The sequence below is a fragment of the Paroedura picta genome, chromosome 3, assembly GCF_049243985.1.
Source record: "Paroedura picta isolate Pp20150507F chromosome 3, Ppicta_v3.0, whole genome shotgun sequence".
NCBI classification, from domain to species: domain Eukaryota; kingdom Metazoa; phylum Chordata; class Lepidosauria; order Squamata; family Gekkonidae; genus Paroedura; species Paroedura picta.
The window spans coordinates 44,604,547-44,618,311 of record NC_135371.1 but is presented as its reverse complement, the minus strand read 5'-3'; the positions used below and the strand labels follow the sequence as shown (position 1 = coordinate 44,618,311).

At 43.6% G+C, this 13,765-nt stretch overlaps 1 protein-coding gene and 1 long non-coding RNA gene across 5 annotated transcripts in view; one reads left to right on the top strand and one right to left on the bottom strand.

Annotated features, from left to right (window-relative positions):
* Positions 1–4,388, bottom strand: part of TASOR (transcription activation suppressor) — a 54,734-nt gene extending 50,346 nt beyond the window's left edge. For all 4 annotated transcript variants that reach the window (XM_077325495.1, XM_077325496.1, XM_077325498.1 and 1 more), the window contains exon 1: positions 3,839–4,388. In XM_077325495.1, the coding sequence (XP_077181610.1) occupies positions 3,839–4,223 (385 nt within the window). In that variant the 5' untranslated portion in view covers positions 4,224–4,388. The remainder of the gene's footprint in view (positions 1–3,838) is intronic.
* A 123-nt stretch (positions 4,389–4,511) lies between these two features.
* The window catches only part of LOC143831930 (uncharacterized), a 29,726-nt gene continuing 20,472 nt past the window's right edge, over positions 4,512–13,765 (top strand). The window contains exons 1-2 of the long non-coding RNA XR_013229018.1: positions 4,512–4,574; positions 6,966–7,040. This is a non-coding gene — a long non-coding RNA (uncharacterized LOC143831930). The remainder of the gene's footprint in view (positions 4,575–6,965; positions 7,041–13,765) is intronic.

Below are 13,765 nucleotides of genomic sequence, written 5' to 3'. Positions count from 1 at the left end.
TGTCATGTCATTGTTTTTGCACAATGCAAACCTGGTATGTTATGTACATGTTAAAGTAGGGACAGAAGTAGAGTTGGTTTTATACTCCACTTTTCACTGCCTGAAGGAGTCTCAAAGTGACTTACAATCGCCTCCCCTTCCTCTCCCAACAGACACCCTGTGAGGTAGATGATGCTGAGCTCTGACAGCATTGCTTGGTCAGAACAGACCTATCAGGGCTGTGACAAGCCCAAGGTCACCCAGCTGGCTACATGTGGAGGAGCAGGGAATCAAAACCAGCTCACCAGATTAGAAGCCACTACTCTTAACCACTACCATACTTCTGAGTTTGATAATCTAATACAGTCTATGGCAACCATGTTTTGTTTCCTTGAATCCAGGTGATACATCGAAAAGGTTAAATTATGCTAAATGTTTCAAATTCTTAACCTTTGCCAGAAAAAGAGTAATACAAAGTACTGAAATTTTTAAGCAAATTGCTGTTCTTCACAATATGAGCACTGATTCATGCTCTTTAACATGACACTTTTTTCTGTACACTGTAGTTTGCTTCAATGCAGAAGACTTGGCTCACACACACACAAATAAGATACAACCATTAGAAGCAGCTTCCCCTTTTTGAAGTACATAATAATTTTTAGGCTTCATCAATGCCTTAGCAAAAGCCAGCATTAATTGTGGAAATTTAATTTTTAAGCATGGTAAAGGAACACGCCAAAAAACCTGGCAGAAACTGCAGGAGAGAAAAAAAACCAGAATTTGACCAAATACAAATTTTCCATATTCAGTTGAACTGACTTAAATGTTTAGGGGTTTGCTTAGTAACTGTAGGGCAAGTGTAAGATGGTATAGAAAATGTTAATCAGAAACTGTATATATCAATCAGGAAAATGTAACCGTGTAAGTGAACGCTACAGTATTCTTAAAACAGAGAACAGCAAGTGAATATCATACAAATTATTATGGGTTCCTGAGTTGGACAGCCCAAACTAGCTCAATCTCATCTGCTCTAAGCAGGGGTGGCCCTTGTCTGTATATGGATGGGTGACCACTGAAGGTCACGACAATGGCAAACCACTTCTCAACCTCTTTTGCTTTAAAAATCCGTGGGGTTGCCAAAAATCAACTGCAATTTGATGGCAAAAAAATCATTGGATTACATTAAGAAACTATTTAAATCCCTTGTTTTGTATATTATTCAGCAGTCTACCTGAAACACCTAACTTACAATTCCAGTTTTCTTCATTGTCACAAAGTTCTTCAATGTTATTGGTTTTCATAGAAAAATGAATTCTCATAATGATCAGGCTAATCAGAGAACAATTTGTGACACAATATCCTTCCTATACATATTATTAATTCTGGCAGTTAAAAGAAAGCTAGTCAGCAGACTTCATTAAAAACCACTGATCTACCACAAGAGTTTTAAAACATTAGGGGAAACAGATTGGATACTGAGTAACAATAGAAGTTCTTCTCCAAGATTTGACCAAGAAACTTGAGACAGCACTTCTCGTTAAAAAATATGCCAAGTAGTGCTACCCCTCTTGACAAAGTTTAATTGACTGTGATAAATAGCCTCAAGGGATCTTAACTTTTTAAAAAAGTCTTACATTCAATTCAAAACCTGTTTACTTGTTCTGAAATAAGACAGATTTCCCTATCACTTACTGGCATTTTGAAAGAAAGGTCCCCAAAGAGTTGCAACTCACCACAAATAATCTCTGGGGGGAAAGCAATTATATAATCCCCCTATTAGCGTCTTTGTGCTTTTAACGCCAAAGATGTTCTAAAATTCTCTGGATAGTGTTGCTCTCACAGTATTGTGTTTCATCTCCTGTTGATTAGAATGTATCACTGCACAGACAACACTAAAATCTAAGATATTTTCCTGTAGTATCACTTCTATTTTCCAGATTACACTGGCATTTTAAATTGTCTCTTAAATAAGAATGCCTGCAAATAATTGCAAGTTTTATAGTATTATAGAAATGAGAGGGAACAAGTGGAATAAATAGAAAGATAACTATTTGGGCAGTCTTAAGATAGCTGTGACCTTCCACTTCTGAAAATTAGCAGATCCAGTGGAACAGGGATAGAAAGTTAGATATCAATTATCTAAAAGCCGCGGTTTGCACTCGATAAGATAAAGATATTAATGGAACAGGAATTCAAATCTAATAAATTTTAAACATTTATGAAGATATTAGCTTTCCTGAGCATACAGATACAGCAATGGAAGCAGGCGGGATTTTCATCTGAAGCATGCTGCAAAGGACGGCACTTATAAGTGAAATTTACACAAGAAGTATTTTTTACCATGTTCATATATGAATTTTCATCTGAATTATTATAAATTGGATCATGTACTCCTTCCACCATCCTGTAGAGGCTCCATTACTTAACAAGAAGTACCTCTCAAAAGTATCCTGGAGGTTTACAGCAGGTTTACCAATACAGAGCTGAAACTTACTTTAATGGAAAGACACCAACACCTTTACTAGAAGCCCTGCTGTCAAGCACTGAAGACAATAAGAGTATTAAAGATGAGAACGAACTATCTCAAAGTTTCAATAGATTTCAATAATATTGTAATAATGTGATTCTGTAAAAAAATTTAGAAACTGTAGCTGGACTTGTACATTTATAGAATGTTAAGTTCTGATGTAACTTAAATGAGTAAATTTGCTACTTCAAGCAACAACCAATGCTGTATTGCTAGAGTTATCTTCTACCGTATTCAAAGTATTACTGTACAGCAAGAAGTACCTGGACCAATGTGAGTTTTTATGTCTTAAATCTTGTTTTTTATTATTATTATTATTATTATTATTATTATTATTATTATTATTATATGGGAGCAAATTCTGGGCATGCATGTAAGAGTATGAGATTGATTGGCCTAAGATTACATAACATTCCTTAAAACAAGTGATAGAGATGAAGCCAAGAGTTCCTTCTGACTTTTTTTCACCCTTACCAAGTGATAGTAGACTTCATCTACCGAAGACCCGGTTTATCTATCATAATACGTAGAACACAAATTACTGGTAGCTTCAGAAAGTGTCAGAAAGACTAATAAAAGCAACATTCTACTTTCTCCCTTATGCTGTAGAAATTTTTCTTAAAGGATGAAGAGCATCTAAGTATAACAGGGGCAGTCACCTGAGTGTTGGTGACCATTCTCTTTTTCCTAATGTTTAGAATTACGTCAATTTTGAAAAGACCTCACAGAACATTAACTTAAAGCAGACAAAAGTGAGTGAATGATGATAATAAAAAAGCCAAAGTTTGGAGGAAAACTAAGGGAACGAAGATCAGCTAGGGAACTGGAGCTTCCTCTGAAGACACATGATGCTGTGATCCATTTCCCTCCCAAAACAGGAGGAGGATACAAATGCCTTTCTACAGCAACTGAGGGGCTATCCTTCTGAAGCATCACAGAACTGAACTAGCCAACCCTGGGGCAGGATGCTCTTTTACTGCTTAAAGGAGAGGAGGCGAACCATCTTCGCCCGCTCCACAGACAACCATTTTCTGTGCTAGCGAGCTCGAACGTACGGCGGGCGGGCGAGAGGGAGGGAGGGGCGTTAAACCAACTCGCACTCCCCTCAGATCGCATCCATCCCACTCCTAACGCAGCCGTTTCAAAGCCAAGCCGGTCGTGATTTCCACTAGCCTCACTCCTCAGGAATCATCTGGCCAAAGCACAGCCGCCGTTTCCTCTGCGCCCGGCACGGTTCTGCATGCAGCTGTGTGAGGCGGTACTTCGTGGAGTCCGAAAAGGAGGGGGAGAAAGAGAGGGGGAGGCGGAAGGGAAACGACACGAGCGAACCACCTTTCTTTTCTTTGCTCTTCCTGGGGATCTGAAAGTTCCTCTTAGGCGGCAGGTCTTCAGGGGCTTTCGGAGGCGAGACTCCTAGCCCATCGTTAAGCTGCTGCAGCTGCTGCTGCTGCTGCTCGTGGGCCGCAGAGGCGATAATCTTGTGGAGGCCGCGACCAGGGGAGCCCCTGTCCTCGACAGCCGCCCCCGGGAGCGGCTCCCCGTCACTTCGGATTCTCTCACAGCGGCCGCCATTTTGTGCAGAATCTTCCGCTTCGGCTCCTGCAGCTCTGCTTGCCTCACCCGAGGGGCCGCTGCCGCCCGTGCAACCGCTGCTATTTTCCGCCCGATGAATCGGCTCTTGCACTTTCTCATCCCCGCTCGCCGCCGCGTCCGCCATTGAACCCGAATAACAAAGGAAACAGCCGCGCCGCGCCTCTAGGCTTTCGCCCCCCAAACAAGCCACCCTTTCCTCAGAGCCATGCAGCGCGTCACCAGAGCGACTCCAGCCGCCCACGACATAACAGACAACCACTCCTCTCCCTTTCTCTCGCCCCGCTTCCTCTGTAACATGGCGGCGGGGCGTCAAGAGAAAGGAGGAGCCTCAGTCCCTCTCCCGTCGCCCAATCAGTACCCAGCGCTACTTATAAACAAGAGAAGGCGAGGCGACCGCGTGTCCCCAGAACGGTCGAAGGCGGCTGGCGCGGGGCTTGAGGGAGCCTGGGCCGTGGGCGGGCGTGAGGGAGAGCAGGTTTGGCTCAACTCTTTTCTTTTAGGGGGAATAGAAGGCCCATATTCTTCTGCTTGCAGTGCGGCGTGGGAGTTAGACGTTTTGAGGGTGGAATACAAAGCTGTTTTTTTTTAAGTCGTTTTTAGTGCTCTGCAAAAGAACCCCGAAGGCTGTGGTACACGTGTCCTCTTCTTATTGCAATGTGGTTGTTGGAAGTCTGGTATAAAGCTCTACCTTTCTCCCCTAGCGTCTTGTCTTGCACATTTCATGGTCTGTAACAAAAACTAAATCCCTATGTGATTCTGCTTTTAGCCACTGCTCTATTTTTTCTTTATGAGCTAATGAACAAGGCTTGTTGGGTTATCCTCCAGCGGCCATCCTTGCCTACGGAGCAGTGGGGTTTTTTTTTGGGGGGGGGGGTTAGTCAGCGCCCTTTACAGAACTGGGCCATATCATACCCCCCCATAAAAACATACATAATAATAGCAATTTGAAATCAAACCCAAACAGAACACAAGATGGCGGTTCCAATATGACCCAAAAAATTCTTCCTTATGCTCTGGGCATCTAGGGGGTCCCCAGGTCTCATCTAGAGGCTTATGCATATGTGACAAACCAGAGCAGTTGGTTGTCACAGGCTGGAAACAGTAAATAGAAGTAAAAGAGCATTTAGAAGTATAGCCTATTCTGGTTATTTTAGGGGATAGTGGAAAATGCAGCATAGGTTCCCTTGCCAGTTGTGGGAGGTGCTGTCAAGCAACACATTGCTGTCACTTCTGGAGAAGGCACCTGAAAGTGAGGTCCTGCTGTTGCCCAACAGGTTTTCTTTAAAATGTTTACATTGTTTCCTGTCAGCTGCATGAGTGGTGGCAGGAAAGAGGAGCCAAGCAGGAAGATGGCACTCTCCGAAGGATTTCAAAAGCAGTAAATCATCCTTGGTATCTTATTTTTGTCACATTATTACAATAAAATTGTAAGGTAGTTTGTTATATCTTAAGTGCACAAAGTATGTCGACATAAGTGCTGCAATAGGTTGCACCTTTAATTAAGATGCACTTTTCATTTAAAACAATTTCTATAGGAATATTTAAAAGAAGGGGGTAATATTTGTCATTAGAAAGAGATTCAAGAGGAGATTAGAAATTAGACCCATTAGCCTACCTTCAAGTTAAGTTGAGTGAAAAGTATAATTAAAGCTAGAATTATTATAAGCCTTGTTGACAAATAACTGATATGGTCTTTACAAATAAATTTTTCTTCACCAGTCTTTTGTGTTTATTCTAGAGTGTTAACTTGCAAGGGTACAAATGAGAACTTGCAGCAGTTTGTAGGAGAGGGCAACTTAATTTTCTTCTCCCCCACTATTCTTTCTCCTCCATGAAAGCCATAGCACCTCTCCTTATCCTGTTCATTCTCTTCTTCCCATTCAAAAGCCAACCTTCCTTTAACTGCCCATCTGTTTTCAGTTTCTTCTCCCCAGCAGCATCTGCCTCCGAAAATTAGTTCATTTGTAATTTGCTGATTTCTGGGCACAGTTCACTTGCATGGTGAGAATCCTGAACTGGAGCACATCACTTTGCTCTGCATCCCCCCTTTCCTCCTGGCAACCCCCATATGCTCTGCCCTTTCCTTGCCCTCAACCATTCACCAGCTTACCTTGTAGCAGCCCCTCATCTTCAGCTGTATTTATTATTTATTTACTTCATTTATACTTCTCTTCTGTTGAAATATTCAGGATCTGTAGTGTGCATGATTCCAAAGGATATGAAGAATATCGTACATGGGACATTGAAGGAGAGGTGTATTTTGCATAGGAACTTCCTGATATTTGTCAAATAAGCTCCTCCTATGTCCAGATTGACTAATTAGTAGACTTCCTGCTCCCTTGTGCACACTTGCAGTACAGGGCAGTTAAATAGTGATCTATATACAAAGTTGTTTCTCTTAATAAGAGCTATTTTATTCTTTAAGCAGTCTGGTGCTTGTTTTCTCTGCAAATTCAAACTCTGCCAAAACTTTCTATCCTTACAATAACTATAAGGTAGGATAGATTGATATTGTTCGATGGGCACAACATCATTTTCATGGGAGACAGATGATTTAAACTAGGATCTCCCAGACCTACTACTCTCCGGGGAGTCTGCTGTCCAAAGAAGCCATTTTTTAATTTTATTTATTTATTTATTCACATTTATATATTTTCTCCAGGAGAACTGGTCTCTGACATTTAGAGATGTGATTATTTTCTGGTGATGTTTAGCCTTCTCCTGGAGGTTGATGACCCTAATTTTTGTGGAGGAAATAGGTGCTTTGAAGAGTTGCATCCTATAGAGTTATATCCCTTTGAATAAATATTTGTTGGTCTTAATGATAATATTGGACTCAATTTTTACTGGTTTATGTTGTTCGCAGAATGACAGAATTATGGGTGACTTCCTGACTACTTTAAACTGGCCTTTCCACAGGGTTGGGGCCACAACAAAATGCGTATGTATGGATGGTGATTGATCTGGTCCCAGTGTCATCTAAAGAAGATGTTATGGTAGAGCATAGTGGAACAAGCAGTCCTATAAATCAGTGGTCCCCAACCTTTTTATCACCGGGGACCACTCAACGCCTTTTACTGAGGCCCGGTGGGGGGGGGGTGTAGTTTACTCCTCTACTCTCAACCACTGCCCTAATGCTCTCTGATAGCTATGGTGATGTTTAAACATCCCTTCAAAATAAGATACAGACACGCCACAACAATGAACATAAGGAACATTTTATTTTCATGGAAATTTTAACTCATGATAATGACAAATCAATGGGAACCCTGAGCTTGTTTCTCTGCAATGAGATAGTCCCATCTGGGAGTGATGGGAGACAATGACACCCAAAGTGGGTTGTAAAGGGCCAGGGGGGATGAATTAAAGGGCTAGGGGGGGAGAAGGTGTCCTTCGGGACCCACCTCCAATTAGTCGAAGGACCACATGTGGTCCGTGGCCCACAGGTTGGGGATCGCTACTATAAATAACCATGAAGAGTTTTGTACAGGTAACTGTAGAATGGATGGGATATGTATGTTCCAGCTAGTTCCCAATAATAACCATTCTGTGATTTTTCTGGTCAAATTGGAGTCTTTGAGGGCAGCCCCATGTACACTGCATTACAATAGTCCAGTGAATCAAGGTAGGGACTCATCTTTGAGTAAAGTTGGAAGAAAGGTTATGTGTTTGTTTGTTTGGCTCCTGTATTTCCATGTTTTTTCCCGTATTGATGCTGTATTCAAATTCTAGGCTGATAACCTAATCAAGGATCAACTGAACCCCATCAGAGTTGGAAAGCACAGTGTCCTTCAGTACCCTGGCCTTCCCAACTGCATTACCTCCATCCTGTTGGGGTGTAGATTCAGACTTTGTAAAGTGCCTTTTCCTGGATAGCAGTAGAGCAATTAGTAATATGAACAGTGTCACAAAATTATTCTGATACCTAGGAGGAAGCCCGCACCAGGTAGAACAGCTGTGGGAGTTAGCAGGAAAGGGGGGAGGCAGCAGTGAAGAAGGGTGCATAGGGGCATGCTTACCGTGAAGGAGGGGCAGTCGTGGGGGAGTCTGAGGGCACAGGATGGAAACAGTGGGGAAAGGCGTACCATATGTGACATCATATCTGTGGGGTGGGCCATGCACGTGTGCGCATGGGCGGCGCGGCTTCCTTGTTGGAGCCTCACCTTGTGGAGCGCGGCGCTGTAAGCAGCTCCTCATGGGGGGGGAGAATCTGGGGCGCAGATGGCAGGGGGAGGTGGCTGGTGGAGGCGCAGGTTTGTCACTGCGGCCATTGTTGCGGTGTCCATAGGTGCCACTTCCATGGCGTAATCCTTGTGGGCTTTGACAGCTTCAGTCAGGCTCAGGGTGCGCGGGCTAGAGGTGAGGCGCAGTGTTCTCACAGCTGTAGTTGCCAATGTGTCCTGGCGGCCAGTGGCAGCCGTGTTGAGTGCAGCAGATGTTGGAGGGACTGAAGGTAGAAGCGGGCATATCTAGGCAGCGGGTAGCTAAGGTAGGCGGGTAGGCAGCGGGTAGCTAAGAAGGGAAGGCTGGGGCGGGGCGGGGCCAATCAGAGTGCGGTGAGCCTTGCCTCCTGCAATCTGATTGGGCCTATTTCAATTCGGACACCCCGGAATCACTCCACCCCCCGAGGCTGGTTTCAGAAATGTTATGGACAAACTTCAAAGCCCGTCCCTAAAAACGGGCCCTGAAAGCGTCCTCTCCCCTGGCCCCTGGGCAGGCAGCTTAACATGGCTTTGGGCCGCAGCTCGTAGCCATATCAAGTGGGACAGGGGTTGGGCAGCTCGCTAGCGGGGCTGATAGAGCTCCTTAGCATGCAGTCAGGAGGCCCTCGTTAGCAAGCCTTCCACCATGACCCTTTACCCAGGGCCCTCTCACCTGCTGCTGGATCCAGGCACTGAGGCGTCTGAGAACAAATATCTCTAATTTTTGCACCCAATTAGAATTCAATTAGAAACAGGGAAAGTTTTTGGCAGGAGCTGGCTTTCAACATTCCTTCTCCATTCCTTAATTAGCAGAGAGGCAAGCCTTCTATGATAGATGTTATTTTTGACCTCAAACATAAGCTGGGTAGAACAGCTCCATTTTACAGGCCCTGCAGAACTGGCTTAGGTCCTGTTCTCTTCTGGGAGCTCTTTCCACCAGGCTGGGGCCAGGGCTGAAAAGGCCCTGGCCCTGGTTGAGGCTAACTTCACTTCTTTCAGGCCAGAGACCCTGAGCAGATGTTGTTCTGAGGATCTCAGTGCTCTTGGGGGAATATAAGGTAAAAGGTGATATGCTAGCCCCAGATCGTTTAGGGCTTTAAAGGTTAAAAACAGTATTTTGAACCTGATTCAAGGTCCAGTTTGGAGCCAATGCAGCTGAGCAAGTACCAGTGTTATATGCACTCTATATTGGGTCCCTGTCCAGACTTGTGCAGCTGCATTTAGACCACTTAGAGTTTTTGGAGCACCTTCAAGGGCAGCCCTGCATACTGCAAGTTGCAGAAGTCTAGTCTGGAGGTGACCGTCTCATGGGTCACACTAGCTAGGTCTGGCTCCGAGAAGCTGCCTTGCCTGGCGCAGATGGAAAAAAACCCAGACAGGCTGTCTTTGTGACTTCAGACTCCATAATTAATAAAGGGTCAAAAATCATGCCCAACTTTTTAACAGTAGGTACCAGACCCATCGTCGTGCCTCTGCAATAGGCTGGTTCGCCCCTTCGTCGCATCAATACAGTAGGTACCAGTGTTAATTGTACCCCATCAAATGCTGGAAGCTACATCACCCACCCCTGCACGTGTCAGCCCAGCCAGAGGACCTATGTCTAGGAAATATGATTTAAGATCTTCATTATCCTTACATAAACGGCAGTCTTGAAATATCTTCCCACAAATCTGCTTGTGCTCTTATTTTGTATTTTCCATGTGGGCAAGAGAAATCAGATTTCAGATGATCCTTTGGGGCTTTCCAAGAGCATATAAAATCATTATTATCCGTTAACTATTTTGATGTCTGTAGGGACACAATTATGTTTAAACAGGATGATTAGACTGAAGCACTAATCTACTAAATAACAAAACTGTAATACTAGACATATTTACTTAATTATAAAAAATTTAAATTATCTAGGGAGGTACCAATTTCCATTATTTAGTTAATTAGGTTTTCTCCTAGAGAATTCAACTCCAACTTTCCTTGAAGAGCTTTTCTGAAGGACAAACTAGATAATAGTAAACCTGTATGCTGTTTTTCATGGATTTAGACCACTTTAGACCCAAGCACAGTCTGGATGAAGAATCCTTCCAACCTGCAGTCTCTATTCCAGTCATTTTGTCATTTTGGAGCTTAGTTCTGATACTGGAGCTTGGCTATGCAGAAAAATTGGAGGCATAAATGGAATTTGTAAGAGAAATCTCAATTCTCTAGATACACACAAACACTTTTCTAGGAAATAGATCTGGAAATAGTAAAACTATTTTATTTAGCTTTATTATTAGTGATGATGATATATGTCTGTCAGTATCCCACAATGCATGTCTAAAATTGTGGAAATTCATTGAGCAGTTTTGATAAGAAACTGACACCTTCATAAGTAATAGTGTATTTTAGAAGCAGAACAGTGCTGAGTACTGCTTGTAGCAGGAACATATCCCAATTCTGCAGTTTTTCCATGGATGCAAAGTCTTCACCTGACGAAATGTGTGAGATCTTGAATTAAGCTGGTGAGCACAGTTGGGTGTATTATGCAGCACGGAAAACTCCCCAAAAGACTGCCAAATTTTTTTTTTTAATTCTTAACTTGGCACCTTTTTTGAAGCATGAAATCTATTGTGTTGTTTTTGTTTTTGCATTGCAAACGCTGCCCACAGTTCCATCAGCATTTTTTCAGCGATGCTTCTGAAACTTTATGATGACTTTTCTTCTGTGATGGCACTGAGGATGGTCTTTTTTTGATGCTTAAATGTTAGTGTGTTTTTGGTCTTCTCCCTTTTTCTGCTCTCTATCTCTCATCCACTAATGGGAGCTCGAGAGTCCTGCTGCTGATTTCTGCCTCCTCAATGTCAGTGAACATGTGAACATGGCAGGAGCGGGGCTGTTGTTTGATAGTTTATCAGGCTGACAAAGCAGAGGGGTCTTCCCTGTGCCACCTTGCATGGCTCATCAGCTGTCTGAAAGGCAAAAGCATGTTTGTTCCCACGGAAATTTCTTGTTAGGTCTCTTGGTCCATGAATTACAATTTCCATGAGAACCTCTGGCAGCATGTGCCAGAGTGGTGGTCAGGTGACACTGATGAACATAGGCGGAAGTTCGCCCTTCCAGAGTTACTGTTGGAAGTTTTAAGGTGCAAAATAGCTAGTGGGAAATCAACACAGTATCACAGCACCTGCATAAATGGGAATGTTTTAATTGGGAATGTTTTAATAAATGGGAATATTTTTAAGGACAATTTAAAAGAGCTCCTTTTTGCAGGCCCTGTGTAACTGTTTAAGCTCCGTCAGGGCCCTGATCTCCTCCGGAAGGTCATTCCACCTGGTGGGGGCCAGAACAGAGAATGCTCTGGCCCTGGTTGAGGCCAGGCAGACGTCTTTAGGGCCAAGGATCATTAGCCGGTTGCTAACGGTGGAGGGCAGAGCTCTTTGGGGGGCATAGGCAAGGAGGCAGTCCCTCAGGTACATTGGGCCCTGACTGCGCATGGCCTTGAAGGTAATTGTCAGAACCTTTAGTCTGATCCGGAATTCAATTGGCAACCACGGCAGTTGGTGGAAAATGGGCCGGATGTGGGATCTCCACGGTGTCGCTGTGAGGATCCTGGTCGCTGCGTTTTGGACCAGCTGTAGTTTCCAGGACAAGGCTAAGGGCAAGCCTGCGTAGAGCGAGTTACAGAAGTCCAGCCTAGACGTGACCGTTGCATGGATCACTGTGGCTAGGTGTTCCGGGGCCAGGTAGGGCACTAGTAGCTTGGCTTGGTAGAGGTGGTAAAATGCCAGCCACGCTACCTTTGTGATCTGGGCTTCCATTGTAAGGGAAGCGTCCTGAATCACACCTAGGTTCCTGGCAGAGTGAGCCGTAGAGAGCTGCACACCATCCAGGGCAGGCAGGTGTGCTTCCTCACATGGGCCCTTCCTACCCAGCCACAGGACCTCCATCTTTGAAAGATTGAGTTTCAGGCGACTCTGCTTCAGCCATCTCGTCACTGCTTCCAGGCAGCTGGCTAATGCTTCTGGGGATCCATCAGGAGGAAGAGCTGGGTATCATCGGCATATTGATGACAACCCAGCCCAAACTTCCATACCAATTGTTTATATGTTTAGGTCGTTCCATGTATCACCCCGTGGCGTTATATGTAAGCTGCCCTAAGCCATATGGGAGGGCGGTATAAAAATCTAATAAATAAATACAATACGGGAGAAGGAGAAAAGCCAGGGACCTCTTACAGATTATTTGGGGACCCCCTGGAGTGTGTGGACCCTAATTGGGAATCATTGTCTTAAATGAACCCAGTAACAAATGAGTAGCCATTTGAATATCTGCATGTTCTTAAGGCATTCTGTGGAAAGGAGCTCTGAGAGGGAAAAGAGCAGCCATGAATCTGTTGAGGTTACCTGTTTGGAGAAAGGAGAATAAAAACTCCCTTCAGGGTTTATTTACTGTACTTTACTTGATACTTGATGCCTAGCTGGAGGGTTGCTACTGTAACATGGGTTTAAGTTTGTAACCTTTGAAGGTGATGTTGAAGCCATCCATACATAACATATGACTATTAAGTACTTTAAATAAATCTTTGTGGATCATCTCCCTTTGTGGCTTATCTTGTCAAATTTCGAGGAATAGGTTAATTCTAATTACCTCACAAGTTAAATACAGCCTCAATCTAACAGGTTTTAGATTGGGGAACACATAGCTTACACACTACCATTCCCTTAATCAAAGTGTCCCACTTTGTATTCAGTCATGAATGGTTGAGGTAAAAAAATTTAAATGAGATGCCGCAATGGACAACTGGACATTGTTCAGTCTAGAAGTCAGTGGCCTCAGAGACTTCACCCCATAGCTATCACAGTAGATGTTAAGATTAATTCCACCAGATGACAGCTGTTGTCTTCTCGGTTGTGTCTGATAGTTGAAATTGATTCTTCACTTCCACTTCATGGCAGCAGAATTTTATTTACATTGAACCTACTTAACCATGATGTTCTCTTGATGTTGCGGAGTTTTATTCCCTTGCCGCAGGTCATCAGAGGCCCTAAAGCGGGCCAGGGCTGAGAGGGAGCTGTGCCAGCACCGACGTCATGCATAAGAGGAGATTAGCCCTGCTGCCATGCAAGCACTGGCCTGGCCTTTCCTCCCTATGCATAATTGGTCATGCAAACATTTTTATAATCTATTTAATTTTATTTTTCTGTAGTCTGAAGGAAATTTTGCTGTTTCTTTGGCTATTTCAGGTTCTTATATGCCACTTTTCTCTACCTAAGAAAAGGTTTTTTTACATTAACTGATATAAATGTATTCATGTCCATATTAACATTCATATCCCAAAGGAAGGAAAATAAGTTTAATTGATTGTAGAAAAGCCACAGCCTGACACTGGAAGCAAGCAAGCACATTTCCTGCCCAGGAAAAGTTACACATGGTAGCTCTACAGCAGCTCTTAAAAGGAAACCACTACTCAGAAGAAATAGTCATTTTG